Here is a 21,042-nt window from a genome sequence, read left to right as displayed (position 1 = left end):
TGAATTTTTACCCAGGTGATCCAGGTCAGTTTTACATTTTCATTTCCATTTCCTGGCTTTCCTTACCTGCTCCGGTGTTGACTGACACACACAGCTGTCTCTGGAGACAACCGGTCGCCTCAAGGTGAGGATGTGTGTTCGAGTCCCTGAGGATCTCTGCTGCAGTGAGTATGTCATCCTCAGCACAGACGGCGTAAAAAAGAGAGCCTATTCCTAACGTCCCGCTTCCTCAGCCTACCAGATATTAGATTGTATTTTCCAGGTAATGACTAAATCTCTTGCGTTTCTCGTGTTGCTGAAACATTATATGGGAGAACACACATCAGAAGTGACCTGCAACAGCACAATTTAAGAAAATGTCAACAGTTCTCAGATTTTTAGAGTTACAGGTATAGATGCATAGAATACTTAAATATACTGATACACTTTCCTCTTCTGACCCACACTCGTACAACAAAACCTTCATTATGACATCAGAATGACCTAAGATTATATTCCTTGTGATCCTCATTGTGCCTGTGATTTTTCCAAATGTAATGTTTGTGACAATGAAGATGACACAATAAAGTACTATTTACTTTAGATGATTGCCATAAACTGCGCTTTAAAGTGATGGTATTATTTTCTGCAAGTTAAAGAGAAAGTGTGTAACTTATGTCTTTTTTCCCCAGTATTCAAGTATTGCTTTCAAAAATACATATTCTGCCAAAATCTAGTAACAATTGAATCAACAATGAAAGCGTTCTCATAGCTTAGAACGAGTACTTCTAAATAAATAACCCACTGGGAGGCACCATGTGATTTCAGTATTTGAAAGGAGCCAAACTTGTCAACCATACATGTTTTCGCTATAATGAAGACGTCGATGGAGGAGTAAAAAACAAGCAAAGACGGCCGTAGATCATTCTATTTGCCGTTTTCTGTTCAAATGGAGGACCATCCATGTGCCATGCCCGGCGAGAGGGAAGAGAAAGTAACAAAGAAGAGAAAAAAGTAATAACCGGGGGAGGAGAGCGTACATTGTCTCAACAGTCATTGTTCTGTACCTCATCACCTGACGGGACACTCCAACTCATGCAGAATGTTGACATTTTCCCATTTATGACACTCCGTGGCTTCCATAGGAGTTATTACCCGCTTAACGGTGAAGCACCAGAGCACGCTTCTTGGCTGTTTGCAATTCATTCAGCGCACCACTAGATGGAAGTAAACCTTACACACAACAAGTTTCTTAACAGGAATAAATTACTGTTTCCAATTTACTAGAAATGCATGTGGTGGTAACATTGAATCAGACCTGGCAGCCCTAGCCTGTGATGTTTGAAATGATATCGGTCTCTCTAAAACCAACAGCTGTAAATTATCCATCCTGTTATCCACACCAAAAAGCAACGGCGTTGCCACAGGTAGATTCTAAGCAGTGCTTCCCTTATGGTTCTGGTGCTCAGCCTTTTTATCCAAGCACGCCACATTACATGCATCCTCAGTTAGGTGGCCGCCTGCTTCTCAGTTCACCATGTAGCTCCTTTCTCATAGCAAACTTTTAGCTTTCATGTATCACTGAAGACTATCATCACTACCATTGAACAACCAGAGGACAAAAATGATTAGCATATTTGGTTATAAGTAATTTTCTGAAGCAAGAGTTTGCTCCAGACCTGCTGACAGCCATTCAAAAAACAGTTTGTATTCATAAGTAATTTTGACACGACAGATTTTTTTGTCAGTAATTGAGAAATCAACGCCTGCTTCTGTTTAAAAAGCAAAACTAAATGGTACCTAGTAAAGTCACATTATGACCTAGGAAAATCACCTTCATTTCTCCGAACACTGTTAAGGAACCCTTCCTTCCCGTTATTTGCGCTGCAGTACCATATTGGTACGCTTGGCCTACAGGGACTTATGGCCAGGGGCCTAAAGAGTCACAGGGCCCCCTGAGCTTCACCAGCAAAATGTCACAGAAAGAGACCCATGCTGATATCCAAGTGTGACTTATTTACAGCTGCGCTCCATAAATGTTGAAGGTTTCACATCATTTCATTTCTAAGTAAGAAAAAGGAAGAAGAAACACTTGAGAGATCAGACAAAGAATTTGGAGAAGACAAACGTCTGAAGCAGAATCTGCCACATTGGAAACCTTGAGATATAAGAGGTATGCGAAGATGAATAATGGAGAAAAGAAAGGCAAAAGAAGAGAAGGAGGAGGAGCGAAAGCAGCTCTCAGCTCCTTCACTGCCTCCACTATTAATTTATTCACTGCTGCCTTCTCTGGAGCAGTGAGGACGAACAAACCGAAGAGCAGCTAAACGTTTGGTTTTCTTCCGGGCAGGATTTCCACCATCAACCTCTGCTTCTGACCAGCGCTGATGTCTACTGAGCCTGAATAGGTATGAATATACCAAATATATTCCCAAACACAGCTTTTATTGCTGGATGTTTTATCCTCTTGTAGATTCTAAAATATGATTTGTCAGGGACAAAAATGTACTCATGTATCTTGAATCTTAGCAACTATTTCATGATGGTATAATTGCCCAAGTGCAAAAGTATTATTAAATTCAGCAAACATTAATAGATGTTTACTTATTTTAAATTGTTTTTTTTTCCATCACTTCTGTCACCATCTGTCAAACCAGGTGCAGATTGTCGGAGGGATTCTTTCGGATTTTTTGCTGAAAGGGTAGGAATCATCACAATGTCCACACCCCTGAATGTCACAAAACCCAGAAAGGATTTTTTCCAAGTGGAATGTGATGCTCCAGGCGAAGTGGAGCCTTCAAACACTCCTGTGAGCACCGATCCAGATGCCCACTGGGGTACAGAGCCAAACTTCAACCTCAACTTAAATCTGAGCTCACCGAGTAATCCTCGCCCCACCAAAGAGCCCTCAAAGATGCATTCTACGAGTAAAAAGGAAGACAAAAGCAAAGGAGGGGGGAAACCTGACGATAAAGCTGCAATAAATGTGGATTTTAGCACTATTTCATTACCGGGTGAAAAACTGAAGAGCAAAATCCCTACCATTTCTGGGTCATCAACAACTGAGACAACTGTGAAAAACAAAGCCAGCCAACAGCCTAAATGTCCAAACATTAAGCATCTTTCCACACCCAAGATGCAAATACATGGCAACACAGCACAGAGTCCTAAACAAAACACTGTGGAGCTGAATCACAGTCAAAGATCAACAGAAAAAGTAAAAACGGGAATACCTAAACCAGAATCTGCAAATCCACTAAGTGTGCTGACACCTGCACATACACCTGAATCTGCAAATAATGTAGCATCAAACCCAAAGACGCAATCAAACAGGAAAGAAGAAGGCGGAAAAGAGACATCATCACAAACGCTACAGCTGCCTAAAAGCCACAACGTCGGCAATCAAAAAGGAGATAAAAGCGGTACCACTCCACAACAGACAAATCCTATCCCAACAATGATAACCAAAACCAGAAAAACAGATCTACTAAACTCGAATACTGCGCCAGACCAAAAGGTTGGGGTTGACTCCAAGACACAAGGGATTCTCACAACCCCAGAAACTTCTCAGAAAGAGAAAAAAGAATCATTGCTGCTTCATACTAAACCCTCCCAAGTAACCTCTCCGAGTCCGACATCATCCACACAAAGAGATCCCACTGGGACCAGAAGCAGTAACATATCAGGGTCTAAGGAGAATCTTCACTGTAAAGATTTAAAGGCCGCTTCCGGATCCAAAATTGGTGTCAAATCTAGTGCAAGCTCCAAATCAACCGAGATGTCCATGGACAGCCTGGACTCAAAAGTCAGTTCTAAATGCAGATCTCAGACTGGCTCCAGAGACACGCTGGATTCCAAAAGCAGCAGCGCCTCCAAAAGCAGTTTGGACTCTAGGAACAGCTTGGATTCTAAAACTCCTCAGAGCTCCAAAATTAGTCCAAATTCTAAGTTTAGGATTGGTTCCAGAGACAAACATGACTCAAAAGTCTCAACAGAAACCAGGATAAAGAAAAGCCACCAAAGTACGGAGAAAGTTGCTGATGCCCAAACGATCCCAGGGTCAAAGACCAGTCACAGTTCTAAACATCTTCAAAAGTCTAAAGCAAATTTTAATCCTAAAATCAAAACCAGCACAGGTTCTGATCCTAAGTCAGGGAGCACCCAGTCAACTTCTCCTGCTACCCTGCAGGCTTCTGCTTTCAATATGGACCTTCTCGGAAGTGTTTCGCTATCCCCCATCTCGAGCGGAAGCATCAAGACTACAGGTTCTGCTGTTGAGCTCAGTTTAAATCCTAAGAGTCAATGCAATTTATCAAACCCTGGGGAAGTTTGGTCCCTTTCAAAGTCAACACTCATTGATTGTTCCTCCTCTTTGAGGAGTCAGAGTCCAGGATCAAGTACTGAACAAATCTTTGCTTCCACTTTAACTGGATCAATCAGTGAGAACCAGAAGAGTCCAAGTACCTCTCCAGGTAACGGCAAGGTGTCAAATAGCACAGAGGCTGTATGTAAGAACTCACATTGGAGCATGTGAATTTGTACTTTGAATGTCTTGTTACTGAAAAGAGCAATATAAATAAACTTAACTTGCATGTTTTGGCATGCAGGTGTAGAGTCTCAGTCACCAAGGACATAACAATCGGAATTACTTGGCAACTGGGTTGTAGTTGCTTTCTGTCAAAGCAGTTATAACCTGTGCTTGAGGCACTGCTTTAACAGAGGCCATGCAAATGTTCAAAGATCCAGATCCAAATTGATGGAGTAGGTTATAATAGTAAATGTCTCTTGCTTTTGTCTTCAGTTTAGCTATGAAACATTAGCTTAGCAGCCATGCCAAATCACCATAACATAGCAAAGCACGTGGTCTACAGCACGTCATTTAGGTTCTTCTAAGTATTCTGCCGTCAAAACACTTTTTAGTAATAAAAGAAATTGACATAACCTGTTCAGGGTGTTCCAACCTTTCGCCCATTGACCGTTGGAGACGGGCACCAACCCCCTCATGACCCTTCACAGATAACAGGGTATAGAAAATGGATGGATGGATAAACTGACATAATCACGTAGAGTTCACTGTATCCTGCAGATCAGATCTGTCATATAAATTAGCACACATTTGAACAGAGCTTTCCAAATTTATCAGACAAGAGTGACTGTTGCCTTTAAACAACATTTTGGCAGTAGACCATGTACTTGTACTTCTTTGACCATGCACCATGTACTTATTTGTTTGTGCTTTCCATTTTTACTTCAGCTATCCTGGCCCCTTTGGCATCTTCCAGTCCAAAAACCAGACCTTTGGTGACCTCGAATATGTTGGGATTATCCACAGATACCGCTGAACCTTCTGCAGTTATAAAGAAAGACCCCAGCATTTCATCCCAAAATACTAGTCTGACTCGCGGTCTTACCTTTGACTCAATCACAAAACCAGGTAATAATGCTGACAAAGAGCATTTGAAATCTGCTGAGAGTAAGGTAAATACTCAAGGAGACCTGGAGGTATCCGAAGAGGCCAACAATGACCGGGAAGGACGTCTGTTGGGAGATAATGGGAGGAAATCGGTTCCCCTCCTGAGTAACGTAGCTCACCCAGGAGACACAAATATCATCGCATCACCTCGGGCAACGAGCGCAAGAAAGCAGAAATTGGAGGTTTGCGGAAAAAAGAATGAAGTGAATCCTTCATCACCCCATCGGCCTATTTCTTCTTCTTCCTGTCATACACCGACCAAGAAGACAGTCAAAGAAGCCGCAGCCAAGACTGAGTTGACTCAAAGACTCCCTAAACGTCCAGGAGAGCAGAAAGAGGTGGGCGTCCAGGTGGAGGTGGAAGTGGTCGAACGCTCCGCCTCTACAAGCCCCAGTCTCCAGTGGGGAGCTCCCACTTCCTTCCTGATTGGTTCCCCCAGCTTTCAGTCATCGCTGAGCTGCACCCCACCCCTCAAACATGTCTGCCAGATCGAGATTGAGCTGTGCAGCCAAACGCTTCTTCCCTGCGTTGTGCCTGAGAAGGCCAGTTCTCTCCCTGCATGTCTGCGCTCGTACAGCTTCCAGCAAAACCCCAGCCTCATGTCGGAGCTTGGACAAAACCACAATCCAGATGTTAGTGCCGAGAGCATCTGGGAAGACGAAACTGAAGATGAGGAAAAAAGGCCTGAAAAAGTAGAAGAGGATGGGTTTAGAGGGCAGACAGATAAGCCAGCGGAGGTGTTGTGGGACAAACAAGGGATGACGTGGGAGGTTTACGGCGCCTCCGTAGACCTGGAGTCTCTGGGCACGGCCATCCAGTCCCACTTGGAGATGAAGATTCGGGAGAAGGAGAGACACATCCGGATACTTAGGAAGTCCATCTGTTCCAACAGCAGCTTCAACCGCTACAAGCTGAAGAAGAGACGACGAAGGTTTCTAGGTTGCTGCGTCAAGGCGTCCACAGTGGCCGACTGAGGTCAATTTAGGAAGTCCACAGACTTCAAACGCATGATTGTAATGTATCCGAACTGGATTTAGACCAAGCAAACTGCAAAACAACCCTAATATTTTCCAGGTTTGTTTCAAATCATGTAAAATAGTTAGCCAACAAGGACATTGCCTGGAAAGTGGTCTTCTACCACCTGGGCCCAGCCTTAAGAAAGTCTCATTTAGACAGAAATATCACTTTATTTATAGTAATGGAACATCTTTTATTGTCTGAGGATCTTTGCTAAATAAAATCCATTCTTCCACTGCCCCTTAAAGTTATATGGAAAATCAGCACATTTATCTTCAATTAAATGTCCCAACCTCCTAACAACATGTAGTCCAGACCTTGTGGTGTTTGCACATGTTTAGATGTGTTAGGATTAGGAATGGGTCGGTACCTCAGTTTTTCGCTGTCGGCTGTGGCTGTTGACGTGGAGCTGAGAGGACAGCAACTCCATTCCTGGTAAATATTTTATCCGGTTTCTTTTTTATGAAACTCTACACAAAGCACTCAAGCATCGGTAGAGCAAAAAGCTTCCAGTCGGCGAGTGGATAATTTGCCGAGGAATTTTAAAGCCGTTTCCTCTTATCCTTTCCTTTCCTTTTCTTTCCATTTTCCTGCTTCTTACATTTCACTTTAAGATCAATTTCCTTATTTTTTTAACCATTTTCTGTCTCTTTCCACTTCCGTTTCCTTTGTTCTGTCTCTCCCTTTTATATCCTATCATTTTTATTTCTTTTCTTTCAGTTTTTCTCTTATTTATTTGCTTTCACTTCATATTTTTCTTCTAATTCCTCGTACAAATTGTTATTATTTTCCAATTTCTTCTTCTCTCCTTCAGCTTTTATTTCCATTCCTTTTTTAAAGCTTGTCATTTGCTTTTTTTTTAGCTTTCCATTGATTTTCTTCCTTTCTTTTCTCCCACCTCTTTCCTTTGAGTTTAGTGTTTTCCACTCTTAACAAGTTGTATTCTATTATCTGCATAACTTTACTCCATTTTTTATTTCATTTTTTTGACAATTTCCTGTTTGCATTTGTCCTTTTCATTGTTTCCATGGATTCCTCCTTTCCTTAACATCACTTCTCATTCGCTGTCGCTGCTAGTAGCGGTTCTTTTTGACATTTATGGCTGTGCTCTGTCTGCTTCTTTAATTTGATCAAGTTTCAGACCTCGGTGAGAAACCTGTCCCTCTTTCTGCGTCTTCCTTCCCCCTCACCCTCTTCTCCTCCTCCTAAAGCCGTCCGCCCAGTTTTGTAACTCCTTCTCCTGCTGTGGATGCTGCTGATGGAACAGCATCATTTATTTAAATTATTCAGAAACATTAAAATCACGCTTGTGTTAACAATGGAACCTCCACCATATTTTATTCATGTGTACATAAGAACACGGACTGTAAAGGGGGCAATATTTAATTAAAGCATCATCACAAACTCGTTTACTGGTCTTTTCTGTCTTCTTTAAATTGTTTGTAGTGTTTTGGGGTCCATCAGCGATAATTCAAGAATATTTAACCCCAGCCTAGGTTTAAATGTGTAACATTAGGGTTTGAGGTGAAGTTGAAGAACTTGGAGGCGGTCCTTCTTCGTCATTATTCCACCCACTTTTGGCAATTTACCAGCACCACTGGCAGCAAAATTAGAACGTCAGCATGATGCTACCACCGCCATGCTTGACCAGTGGTAGCCTCACTTTAATTTCTCCAAACATACTTCTTGTCATTGTGGCCAACAAGCTGACTCTCATCTATTGTAAATGTTCCCCCCAGAAGGTTTTGGCTCGTCTACCACACTTTGGGAAACCCTGGTATAGAGGATTTACGAGTAAACAAACCATTGTGAGTCGGATCAACCAATTCTGTTAAGAAAGGTTAACATTTGTCCAAACAGAAATATCCCAGAAGTGTGTTGATAACCACAAAAAGTGTGTTGTTTCTCTGCAACTTGACAATGTATATGTACCCAAATGTGTTAAATATAAATGTTAAAACTATGCATCCACTGGTTATACCCTCACATCTTTGTTGGGTTGCAGGGTATGGGGGTGGGGGCCTATCTCCAGCAGAGATGGGACAAGAGGTGTTGTACACCCTCCAGAGTTTTCAAGTCAATCACAGGGCAACACAGAAACACCATGCACACATTTATTCACTACTAAGGGCAACTTAGAGAGAGCAATTAACCTAACACACAGCATTTTGGATTGTGTAAGAAAGTTGGAGTACCCGGAGAGGCATGCTCATGAAAAATGTGAAAATCTATACAGAAAGACCCCAGAGTGGGATTTGAACCAGGGATCTTTTTTTCCTGTTAGGCAACAGTGAGTCCGAATCCAAATTAAATTGAAAACTGTGCACACAATACCTGCTTTTAAAATTAATGTTTTTTTTTCTTGTATAATCCTTCCACTCAGGAGAAAAGGGATTTAAAATGCACGGATAAGCCCAAAATTAATATTTAATGTAGCATCCATGCTAATGATGTGAAGAACTGAACAACCAGCACTGTATTTATTATTATTATTATTATTATTATTATTATTATTATTATTATTATTATTATTATTATTATTATTATTAATAATAATAATAATTGATGTAGCCCAAGTTCTGCACACAGAATTTGATTTAACTTGTTGTTCTTAAAATAAAGGGTATTGCTTAAAACAATTAGGACCCGATTAGGCTGAAGAAACCAGAACACGCTTTTTTTTTTCTTTTCTTTTTTTTTTTGTGTGGTGACGTCAGAATGTGCCCAGTTCTGATTGGACACCTGCGGCTCAGTTAAGACCACTCCCCGTCAGCCTAATGTGAGCTCAAAAGTCACAGCGCGAGCGCCACTAACCGCTCGAGGCGACTGTTGGACATCTGTTGCCAAGGAAACTGAAACAGGAGGGAAAGTTAAGTTTTTACGTCATTAACGGGTAAGTGTGTTTGGTTTTGTTTTACCGCCATATTGATTTTACTTTTCTGTTTATAAACGTTTGGAATAGTATTTTTGAAAGAAATTATATCATAGAAATTATTATTGTATGGAAATTATTGTATTATAGAAATCACATTATATATTTTTAAAAGATTTTTTTAAAGTTTCTTCATATTCTTCTCTGATATTTTAATGCCATACGTGTGATAGTCCTATTTTACTGAAAAATAGACCCATATTTGCAAGGTAACTATTTTTAATGTGTTTAATTTTATTTTACAAATTATAGGGAATTTATCTCTTAATTATTTGGTTCATGTCTCTCTAATCTGAGAATTTAAAATTTTTTCTCTTTCCCAAACTTTTTTTTTTTTATTACATAACCGATTGTAAAATTGTGTTCTTCGGAGCATGATGCCTTAACTCTGATGCAACCTTGAATACGCATGGGCTCTGTGAGTTTTGTCATCAGCAAGTCACATGTGTTTTTGTTGTGTACGCTGTCCTGAAGGTCACACTCACCAGGAACAAACCTCACTGGTGTTTGTTGCAGAGTGAGTTCAGTCCAAATATGTCAGTAGCGGGTGATCTGTGATTACAGTCAGCGTTTTGATCTGGTCTGGTAAAATATAGATTGCAACACCAGGAAAATATGACAAATATGATATTTTCAGCGTTATCAAATATGTGGGTTTTCAAACTAAGCTTTTAACCTCAAAGTCAAACCCAAAATGGTTGATTTAAATGTTTATAATCCTTTTCCTGACAGTGGTGGTGGTGGTGGTGGGGGGGGGGGGGGGGTTATTACAGGTCAGTGTTTATAGAACCAGGGCTGTTGTAGGTGACAGATAGGGAAAGGAAGCAGTGAAAACGCTGAGCTGCAAGGCTATTTGTGGAGCACACACATACACAGGAGTAATGGACACCGAGTGGGTAAGAGGAATGTACTCCTAGTTAATGTCAATAATTTACTAGATTTATATTACCAAGCTTATGCCAACTCTTTCAACTTTCTTTTATTTCTTCTTTGCACGTCCCCCATCTAAATAAGAGACCCTCAAATACACAAAAGTTGGAGTTTTAAAGGTTTAATTTACGAGACGGTTATAGTAATGATAGTGCAATATAGGGAATTTGTTTTTCAGAAATGTGCAACTTGCCCAGGTTTAATTCCTTTATGTACAATCTCTACAGCTGTTAAGGACAGTCAGTCATGCCGTCTCCTGTGCTGCTTAACCTTCTACGCTGTGGCCGCTTCTCCGTGGGCAGACAAACCCTCTTCGCTGTACAGTCCACCCTGGAGGCCTCCACACAGTCTGGGCAGGTGAATCTGTCTGTGTAGTTTCATTGTGTAGCATTTAGGAGTATCATAGACAACCATAACTACAGTGTCTAATTCTGTGTTAGGTTTTAACACAAGTAAAATTACATAAGAGTAAAGATTTATTTATTTTTACAGACCATGTGGGTCCTATTCTTCACGCCCCCTACGGTAGTCCAGAACAAAGTGAACACTCACTCTAGAGAGAGTTTTTTTTTTTTTTTTTATTCTTTTGCAGCCATCATAGTTTTTCCTAGAGTGCATGCCTCCAAAAGAACCATGTGCTAGGATGTGATGCCTGGAATGCAGTGTGCAAATTTATACTAGGTACCTACAGAATATCTCTAGGGGTTTCTTATGGGGTACTTCCTGGGTACCTATAGAATATTTACTAAGTAAAAACCAAAAACATACAAGGTTCTTTTGGAGACCTATATGGTACCTGCATAGTACATTCTGGGTCATTACAGATACCAAGCAGTATTATGAGATTTGACTTCTTACCCTCCTGATAACAGTACTTGCAAGCTACTGAATGAGTACCCTCATTGTATTAAAAGCTAAATTATAGCGTAAATTTAATTAATGACATACTAACTTGATGCCTGTGGTGTCCCTATGTAGTTCCTATTGGCACATACACAGAACTGAATAGACATATAAAGTGGTATCTACATTGTACCTGTGTGACACTTTCAAGGTACCCGTGGAGTACTTACAGTGTGCTTATGGCATACATCAGATTCATACTTACAGATTACTTACAAGAGTTCTTTGGGTACCTGTGGGTTCTTAAGTTGGGCCTATGGAATAAATACTGGGAACCAATAGGGTAGTTCTTAGGTGTCTACCCTGGTACACATGGGGTTCTTAAGGGAGACCCAAATGGTATTACCCACATGGTACCCAGAAGGCTATGTTATGAGATGTACAAACTAGGCTAACTGCAGGGTATTTTAAGTATACTTACTGGATATTTTTTGAATGCTGAAGGAGTTCTTACTGGTTACTTTTAAAGTAGGTGCTGGATACCTATAGAGACCAAACAGTATTGTTAGCTGTGAGTTGTTTAGTTGGAAAATTTCCAAAATCTAATTTTCTCAAGCAGACTAGTGAATCATAAAATAGTTAATAGGTTTTTTGGAACAAAAAACAGTAATGAATAAAATATGTACGGGGTTTATGACAAGTTAAGAATTTCTTTACTGAAGGAATTTCCATAATTTTGTGCAGTCTGGTGGACCGTTGTTGGGGCTAGTGGGCGTGCGACGGGCGAGCGGGTCGATCAGGTTCGACAGCGACGGCAGTGGCCAGCCGGTGACCTGGGACTCCTTTGGTATTTGGGACAACCGGATAGAAGAACCAATATTGCTACCTTCCAGTATCCGTTATGGAAAACCCATTCCGCAGGTAAACAAGAAATTAGCTTAATTAATAAATAGATGGTTAAAGTTGTAAATCGACCAATGGATGAAATTCATTGGTAAATTTACAAAATCAAAGCAAAGAGAGAATTGTTGGTGTATTCAAGTTAATGAAGTTATATTTGTCCTCCTCTCAGATTAGTCTGTCTCGGGTTGGCAGCGCGTCTGTTTTGGGTCTCCGGAAGCAGAACGAGGACAGACTCCGCATTGCCCGTATCCATGACAACCTGCTGTACTTCGCAGTGTTCGATGGCCACGGCGGCCCGCATGCTGCCGACTATTGCTGCACCTTCATGGAGAAATTCATCAGGTTGAACAAATTTTCTCCAGTTACCTTTTAAAAGGAGACACATTGACGACCGCATTTTATAATATTCCTGACGGTTTTTCTACAGAGACGCTTTGGAGGAGGAAGATGATCTTGAGAAAGTTTTAAAGAAAGCCTTTTTAGATGTTGATACAGCTCTACACACACACCTGAGCTACTTCAACAACGGTAAGACACTTTACTGATTCATTTACTAAATTATTCATGTTTTTTTTAAACTAACATTAATATAAATTGCACATCAAAATTAGAGTTTGAAACCTAAATTTGAATTACTATAAAGCAGCTGTTTAACCTATAGCTCTGTTCCATCCAAGACACGTTTCTGAGATCGGGTACAACAGCAACAGTTGCTCTGCTTCATGACGGCATTGAGCTGGTGGTTGGAAGCGTCGGTGACAGTCGGGCGATGCTGTGCAGGAAGGGACTTGCTGACAAGCTCACCAAAGACCATACACCAGACCGTAAAGATGAGAGAAAACGGTACGTGGGTCCTTTCACTACTACTAAGTTACCTACCTTCAATTAATTCATATTCAGTCTTTTGTTTTGGTCATTTGGGGACTAACGATGCATGGTAAGAGAGTACTTGCAGGTTGCTTATGCTAATTTATGGCTTAGGTTACTTGTCAGGTACCAGTTGGGTGCCTACAGAGTACTCTAGAGTCTCTTTGGGACTCTAGAGTACTTAAAAAGTACTAATATAGTTCCTACTGGGTACTTATCAGGTATATGGGGATACTTACAGCGTATCCCCATAGTAAAATTGTATGGCATCACCTGATACCTATGAAGTACTTATTGTGTATGGATGGGGTACTTCCAGGGTTCTCATGAGTTAACAAAGGTTTACATATGGGGTACTTGCTGGGTCCTGGGATATCTACATGGCTCTTAAAAGATACATTCATAGTACCTATGGAGTGCTATGGAGTGCTAGAGAAAGAGACTGAACAAGCTGGTGAGGAAGGCCACTTCTGTCCTGGGCTGCACTCTGGACTCAGTGGAGGAAGTAGCTGGGAGGAGGGTGTTGTCCAAGTTCACATCCATCATGGACAACACCTTCCACCCCCTGCACCAGACTGTAGAGGAGCTGAGCAGCTCCTTCAGTGCAAGACTTAGACATCCTGTCTGTAAAAAGGAGCGATACCGCAGGTCATTTATTCCTGCTGCTATCAGACTTTACAATGCTGCACTGTAACTGCAACTGTGACCATAACTGTAATAATTAACGTGCAATAACCAAGGTGCAATAATCTATTTAATACACTGTCCTACAACCCGTGCAATAATCCTGATGTAGTGACTTCTGCTGCTATCACCACCTGAACATAAGTCAGCCCACATGTATGTATGTATGTATGTATGTATGTATGTATGTACAAATGTATACAATGTATATGCACATACATACGCGTAGGTGCGTATGTAAGTAGGCGCATAGATATATGTATATATTTAAGTATATATATATATATATATATATATATATATATATATATATATATATATATATATATATATATATATATATATATATATAGACCACTAAGAATGTAAATGAGACATCATATGCCCATTCCTATTTCCTTTTTTGTATTTTTTGGTATTCTTTCTGATCCATTGTATATATGAAGATTCACTGTATATAACTGAATGCACCTTCCCTACTCTGCACCTTCTTGTATGAGCCGATGTGACGAGTGAATTTCTCCATTGTGAGATCAATAAAGACCATCTTATCTTATCTTATCTATGTGGATACGTATGGGATACCTACTGGGCACTCATGAGGTACTAATGGAGTACTTATAGGGTTCTTACAGAGTAGGGGTACCTATGGATAAAAAGGCACCAACATAATACCTATAGGATACTTGCAGGGTATCCACAGAATATTGACTGGATACCAAGAGTGCAAAGACCCAGAACATTCCCATCTCTCCACAGTTTACTTACCCAAAAGTCAGTTTTACCTCTGGTTACCTTCTGGGTGGTTGACCATAGTTCCTGGTTGGGAAATAATTATCTATAGCTCTTCTACATATGCCAGGGCCTTAAAAACAAACAAACAAAAAAAAGACTTAAAGTCTCTCTTAGGACAAAGATGAAACCAATGGAATGAGATTACCTTGGCTCTTTTGTAGCTAATGGAAGATAATTTTTATGTTAAGGTTAAGACATGAGCATCTGGGTTTTCTACTAGATGACCATATTCAATGTTTTTGAAGGTTGTAAGTCCCTTAGTTAAGACATGAACTTTAAGCTAAGCACTTATAATTTCTGTCGCTGTAGTTAAATCCCCCCTGTTACTTGATCAGAATGTGTGCTACAGACTCAGTTTGCTGATCACGGACTCACCTTTATTGTTCTCTGGTTTTGGGGGTTTGCTGTGAGGAGCTTCAGAGTAAGTAGAGCAGCGGCACGGTTCAGGTTTCCCAAACAGTCGATCACCTCGTCGGGTATAAATAGTGTGGAAATCCGCATTCATGAAGCTCATCCAGGAGCTGAAATCAGAGCGGAGCTGCAGGTCGACAAGTTTGGGATTCCCTTCAGCTAAAAGCAGCTGGTGTTATCTAACAGCAGAGCGAGCCTTCATCAAGCTGTAGACATCAGTCAAATGGGTTAACCAGTGCAGGCTAATACACAAATACCATACAGAGATACTAAATGTAGGTGATGGATTCACAGCAGCTGGTGTGTTTTGCTTTGAATCATTTTTTTTAAATTAAATCCAGCTTCAACATCTAGAGAAATGGTATGAAACTTATTTACATGAACTGTTTTGACACAGGGACTAGCTGAGCTATTTGCCTTCTGCAGGATAAATGAAATTATGTAACATACATAAATTAGCTTGTAACTTTTCCACTGGAGCCCTTCTTGACATGGACAAACTCCTGCAGTATTTGTAGCAGGAAACCAACTGAGCCAAACACTGAAAGCTGGTGGGTTAAATATTCTACGGGTTTCCCTAAATGGGCACAGTTATTCCCTGAATTAATCAGAAATTAGGTCATGCTATGAGTTTCAGTTACATCCAGCATCTTAAGGTGAGTGAGGATGTATTGCTGCGATATTTAAGTTATAGTTGCATTCAGGTGGAGGTTTCATGTTTAATATCCGTAGATGGTCTTTAGATTTAACATATGTAACCGTTTTAAACCAAATGTCTGTATTAAGTTGCTAGAAAGATTAATTGAAATGTAATATTATAGAGACATTTCTCTTGGGAAAGCTGAGGGAATAGGGGTTCACTTTTCCAGGTTATCTATTCCCTTTAAAAACAAACCTAACTTAGTTTGTGGTCACTTCATGTCCATAATACTGTATGTAGCCTTTATGCATAGGATTTTAAAGTATAGTTGGGGAGGGTGTCTGGATTGGAAACCTCCGTATGAGTTCTTGACTTTTAAAAGGTAGTGGAGCAGTATGAAGCTAGAAGTGAAGTGATGATGGTCTTCTGCCGTCATGAAAATATTATTCTGGTCCGTTGTGGTGAAGTAGAGGCTGAGCCGAAAGGTGGAGATCTAAATCTATGCTTGTACAGTGACGAGATATGAATTTTGTGTTAAAGAAGAAGATCCTGAACACTGAGGAGGAAATGAGCTCGCCCCAAAGGGTGGCTAGGCTCAGACTTGGGGACAAATATGATCAGCCCTGTCATCTGGGCTGTAGAGCTCCTCCAGTTTCAAAAAGGAGTCAGCTGAGATGTATATGGCATCTGATCCCGGATCCCACTCTGACCTCATTTTTTCCTGGCCTGACCCACAGCTACGTAGTTTAATCAAGAAAATACCTGATCCTGTTTGGTTTTTGTGTTCAGGATCCAGAGGTTTGGTGGTTTCCTGTCGTGGAACAGTCTTGGTCTGGCAAACGTTAATGGGCGGCTCGCCATGACACGCAGCATTGGCGACTTCCACCTGAAATCCAGCGGCGTCATTGCAGAACCAGAAACACATCGACTCTCTGTGAGTTCTGGACCACTTTCATCTGACATCTTAGTTTTGAGTCCATTTGAATCTAAACTGAAAGTCTGGCGTACTCTTCTGTTGGAGTATTTTTTTTCCTAGCTGTGTTATTAGATATATTTTTTTCCAATATGATCTGCTTAAATAGACATCTTCCATCTTTGCAGGTTCAACATGCCAATGACTCCTTCCTGGCTTTGACCACAGATGGCATTAACTTCCTTTTGAGTGACCAGGAGATCTGTGATGTCATCAACCAGTGCCAAGACCCCACTGAAGCAGCAGAAGTCATCTCTCAGCAGGTAGACAGTTAATAAGCCACAATTTCAGAAGAAAAGTTGTGATTCTTTAAAGATGCATCAGGCACTCATTGTATTGTTGGATACATTTACAATGAAACATAAAAAGGCAGTAATCTCTCTGAGAGGCCTGTTTTTCTCTAGACTGAGAATGACTGAGCTTCCGCCTGTGTTGTTACTGTAACAACAAATGGTCCAAACTCAAATCTCAGATCCACTACATTGTAAAATAGACTCAGAAACCCTCAAACTAGTCCCCTTTAAAGAAAACAGTAATGCATTTACAGTCATTGAAGAGAGTACATCCAAATTCACTTCTAGGGCTTCATGTATTTATACATTCCTATTGTTTAAATGTCTTTTGGATGTTTTGGCTCCATAGTTGTTTAGCAGATGATGGCAATTTGGAGCATAGGGTTAGTGGTTTTTGTATTCTGGGACCTTTATTTAAACAATTCTAGGTCCAGATACAGATCACATTATTTATACTTTATGGTTAGGGGTTTGATGAACAATGAAGTGGGCAGGTCTTTAACCCGTTGGCTGTCCAAGGGCTCCCTTTCAGGTGCCATATAGGATGTTATGTCATCAGCAAAATACGTTTCTTTAAGTAATTAGTAGGAATAGTAACAGTGGGCTGAGTTCTGCTCCCTGTGGAACAACATTAAGTTTGTAGATGTGGACCAATAGAATGAGAAGCTAAGCTTTTATCCTTGTTTTCAGGTTTGTGTTTGGAAAAATGTTGACGTTTTGTCCAAATAAATTGCTTATTGTGGTAACGAGAAATTCAAAATCTGTGTTTATAATACTCCGTTTTTGGGTTTCCAACTACAGAAGAAAAATGGCTAAATTGAAACGATGCACACCTTGTCAAAATGTCTACCTGATACTTTAGAAATGATTGTCAACCCTCCCACCAAATAAGTGAATAAAAATGTATTTCAGGCCCTGCAGTATGGCTCAGAGGACAACGCTACCATCGTCATCATCCCGTTTGGAGCCTGGGGGAAACATAAAAGCTCCACCAATATCTACAGCATGAGCAGGAACTTCGCCTCAAGTGGCAGATGGGCATAGACATAAACGTACAGGAAACACGACAGAGCTCAGACTATCATTCTAAGTTGACTTAAAGTGACCCAGAGTTTCTAAATTATTTATGACACCGCTCACGAACCAGCAGTATCATCATGTTTGTACCCAGCTGAGTAGTCAACACTGTAAATAAAATGTAAAATAATGAATGTTGTAAATATAGAGAATTACCGCGGTGTTTGTCCCACATATCAGCTTTGTAACATTAATTACTTTGCATTTAGAAAAAAAAAAATCATTTTACCATATTTCATGTGTTTTGTTCTTCATGACAACGGGCACGCTGTCGCTGTCATTCTGTAAGTTTTAAATTAAATCACCAAAAAATATTCATTTCAGCAAATAAAAAACGTATCAAGCGGGAGGGACAGATTTCAATCCCTCAGAAACCGTTCAGAACCAACGAAAACATGTTGTTTCTGTCACCAATCCATTTGTTAAAATGTATGAAATATACTTAACACTTTCAGCTGTTTCACTCGATTCACTGATTTCCTCTATCAGACTTCTGACTCCTTACCTTTGACTCTTTGGAATAATAAAGTTGAACAAGTTAAGCAGTGAAACAAACGTTTCTGTGTTACTTTATTGTCTTCAGATGTCCTTTGTCACCCAAGTTTGTCTGTAATCAGTCAGGCTCTGGCTTCTGGTTGAGCCGTTCCACCAGTGCAGGTATGGTTCATCAGTAGATGCCTCCTAAAGATGGGTGGGGCGAGTTTAGTTATAAAGCACTTTTTAGTAACAAGACGATTCAAAGTGCTGTACATGAAGAAAAATAATACAGTGTACATTAACATTTCAAGGCCACTCTAAACAAATAGGTTTTTTAACCTTGATTTAGAGGAACTCAGGGTTTCAGGGCATTCTTACAGTCCTCTGGTAGTTTGTTCCAGATAAGTGGAGCGTAAAAACTAAATGCTGCTTCTCCATGTTTGGTTCTGGTTCTGGGTATGCAGAGTAGGAGTAACATGCTCTACATTCGCTGGCCAGATGAGATCAGCAACAGGACCTTTTGGTTGCCTGCAGAAGAAGATTTTGTCAAAAGATGCCTGCAATGAAAATGCCATACTCTACATGAGCCAGCTCCTAACATCACCGGACAAGCTCTGACATAGAATCCCCTGAGGACAGCTGGTGAAAGTACTTGGAGGCAGATATCAAGGGACTGGGCAACCCTTGAAACAAACTGGAAAAGAGGATGCAGGACAGGCATAGTTGGAGATCACTTGTCAGTGGCTTCTGAACCATCACAATGCCTGGCTTTGGGACGCCTTGCAGAATACAGTCAGGTGGATCGTCTTCTTCTCTGGCCCGAGAACACAGTGTACAACACTTCAAACAAAGATCTGGAACACTGGGTCATCTGCCCACAGTTCAGGTTTCCACCATGTTCTGGTTGTTTAAATATGCGTCTGAGCCCAGAGATGTAAGCTCTGCACAAGGTTATCACAAGGCAAGTAAAGAGTAAATGGCAGAGTGCCTAATCATGGCCTCTGAACGACACCATTTTCTGACCCTGTTAATTTTTAGTGACAGAAGAAAAGCAAGAAAAGAAAAGTGTTTGAAGTAGTATTTGTGAATGTAACTATTTACTTTAGATCTTCATAAAGGCTTTTAAAAGTACCGTAATACAAATGAAGGTTCTTAAGGCAGTGCTGTCTGGGAACCCTGCTGTCCAGCCTGGGATTGCTGCCTGAAATTCCTCCAGATTCATTAAACGACTGATTGATGTCTGTGTAAATTCTCAGTTATCCGGGTCATGGCAACAGCAAACATGCTTAAATCGGAGGCAACGGGACTTTCGTTCAGTTCTTTCTGAAGACGTTTCGACACCTATCCAGGAGTCTCTGTTTGATAAGATAAGATAAGATAAGATAGGCTTTATTGATCTCACATTGGAGAAATTCACGTCACATCGGCTCAGTTTGTTGGTGCTACTGCTGTTTTAAAGGACATGGAGGCCCATCCTCCTAGGCCCAGTCCAGGTCAGAGTCAATGACCCACCCATCACTGTCATGGGTCATTAGAAGCTATTGCTTGGTGTGAGTGGAGTACTTGTTCACCTTAATCATGATGAGGCTGCTGATGTAATCTCTCTGGAAGGTTGTGGAGCATCGAGCTGTAAACACCAAGGAGTTGGAAGCTGAATCCTGCCCCTCTGTTTAGTGATGGCTTTTCTCTTTTGACCAAGATGGCTTCTTTCACCCTTCTTTCAAACCATCTGTTCTCCTTGTCCAAAATTTTGACATCATTGTCGTCAAAAGAGTGTCCTGAATCTTGCCGTGAGCTGCTGGCCCCTCCTGTGCTGCTCCATGTGTCTCTGTAGCTGTTGTTTAGTTTCTCCAATGTAGGAGTCTGAGCAGTCCTTGCTGCACTGGACCGCAGACACAACGCTGCTCGGCTGTGGTTTGGGTCTTCTGTCTTTGGGATGAACCAGTAATTGTCTGAGAGTGTTAGTAGGTTTGAAATTTACTGGTATGTTGTGTTTGGAGAAAATTCTCCTGAGTTTCTCAGAAACTCCCGACGCTGATAATAACACACTTCGGAAGAATAAATGTGCTCAACCTTACACCTCAGAGACCTGTCACGGGTACTATTTTTGGACATTGAAATACATGAGTACTGTTTTATGTTGCGATAAGATATTTGAATTAACATGATAATTCTTTACCAGATTTTTACCAAATCAAATAGTCAAATCTTTGTGTATTGTATGTTACTGGCCTGAAATAAAGGAACAGACACGCTGTAGAAACACATACACATGTGGTTTTTATACGTGCGTATGGCTACCACCTTCAGGAGGTCTCTGATGACTCCGCCATAGTCGGTCTCATCACAGATGAGGACGACTCAGAGTACAGAACTCATGTTCATGGGCGACTGTGGCTTGATGGGTTGAGTAGTCGGTTGTGGGTTGGATTCCAGCTTCCACTTGACACATGTCGATGCCTGGGAAACACTGCAAAAATAGAACTAAAAATAAGTAATATTTTCTTAAAATGAGTGTATCTGTCCTTGATTTGAGCAGGTAAATAAAATGATCTGCCAATGGAATAAGACTTTTGCACTTAAAATAGGAACAACTCATCTCCATCATCTTATTTCAAGTGCAGGATGTCTAATTATCTTATTTTAGGGGTCAAAATACTCATTCCATTGGCAGATAATCTTATTTACCTGCTCAAATCTAGGACAAAAACACAAATTTTAAGAAAATTTTACTAATTTATAGATCCA

The 21,042-nt window shown here is 40.7% G+C and overlaps 2 protein-coding genes across 2 annotated transcripts; both read left to right on the top strand.

Annotated features, from left to right (window-relative positions):
- The first annotated feature begins 1,770 nt into the window (after positions 1-1,770).
- On the top strand, positions 1,771-7,057 carry si:ch211-149b19.2 (serine-rich adhesin for platelets). The gene is made up of 4 exons (XM_012857009.3): positions 1,771-2,152; positions 2,330-2,387; positions 2,637-4,451; positions 5,234-7,057. The coding sequence occupies exons 3-4, from the start codon at positions 2,696-2,698 to the stop codon at positions 6,424-6,426; spliced, it is 2,949 nt and encodes a 982-aa protein (XP_012712463.3). The 5' UTR covers positions 1,771-2,152; positions 2,330-2,387; positions 2,637-2,695; the 3' UTR covers positions 6,427-7,057.
- A 2,196-nt stretch (positions 7,058-9,253) lies between these two features.
- si:ch211-149b19.3 (protein phosphatase 1K, mitochondrial) lies at positions 9,254-18,372 on the top strand. Its single transcript, XM_036146752.1, has 9 exons — positions 9,254-9,362; positions 10,559-10,688; positions 11,919-12,095; positions 12,247-12,419; positions 12,505-12,605; positions 12,755-12,920; positions 16,264-16,408; positions 16,576-16,710; positions 17,653-18,372. Exons 2-9 carry the CDS (start codon positions 10,578-10,580, stop codon positions 17,782-17,784), a joined length of 1,140 nt encoding a protein of 379 aa, XP_036002645.1. The 5' UTR covers positions 9,254-9,362; positions 10,559-10,577; the 3' UTR covers positions 17,785-18,372.
- The last annotated feature ends 2,670 nt before the right edge of the window (positions 18,373-21,042 follow it).

The sequence above is a fragment of the Fundulus heteroclitus genome, chromosome 14, assembly GCF_011125445.2.
Source record: "Fundulus heteroclitus isolate FHET01 chromosome 14, MU-UCD_Fhet_4.1, whole genome shotgun sequence".
NCBI lineage: Eukaryota > Metazoa > Chordata > Actinopteri > Cyprinodontiformes > Fundulidae > Fundulus > Fundulus heteroclitus.
The sequence above is the reverse complement of the archived record's forward strand: the minus strand, read 5'-3'. Positions and strand labels throughout refer to the sequence as shown.

Coding starts and splice junctions, on each gene's coding strand:
- si:ch211-149b19.2 (XM_012857009.3), top strand. CDS start 2,696: ATGTCCACACCCCTGAATGTCACAAAACCCAGAAAGGATTTTTTCCAA. Junction 4,452..5,233: donor GAGTCCAAGTACCTCTCCAG/GTAACGGCAAGG, acceptor TTTTTACTTCAG/CTATCCTGGCCCCTTTGGCA.
- si:ch211-149b19.3 (XM_036146752.1), top strand. CDS start 10,578: ATGCCGTCTCCTGTGCTGCTTAACCTTCTACGCTGTGGCCGCTTCTCC. Junction 10,689..11,918: donor CCTCCACACAGTCTGGGCAG/GTGAATCTGTCT, acceptor AATTTTGTGCAG/TCTGGTGGACCGTTGTTGGG. Junction 16,409..16,575: donor CAGAAACACATCGACTCTCT/GTGAGTTCTGGA, acceptor CCATCTTTGCAG/GTTCAACATGCCAATGACTC.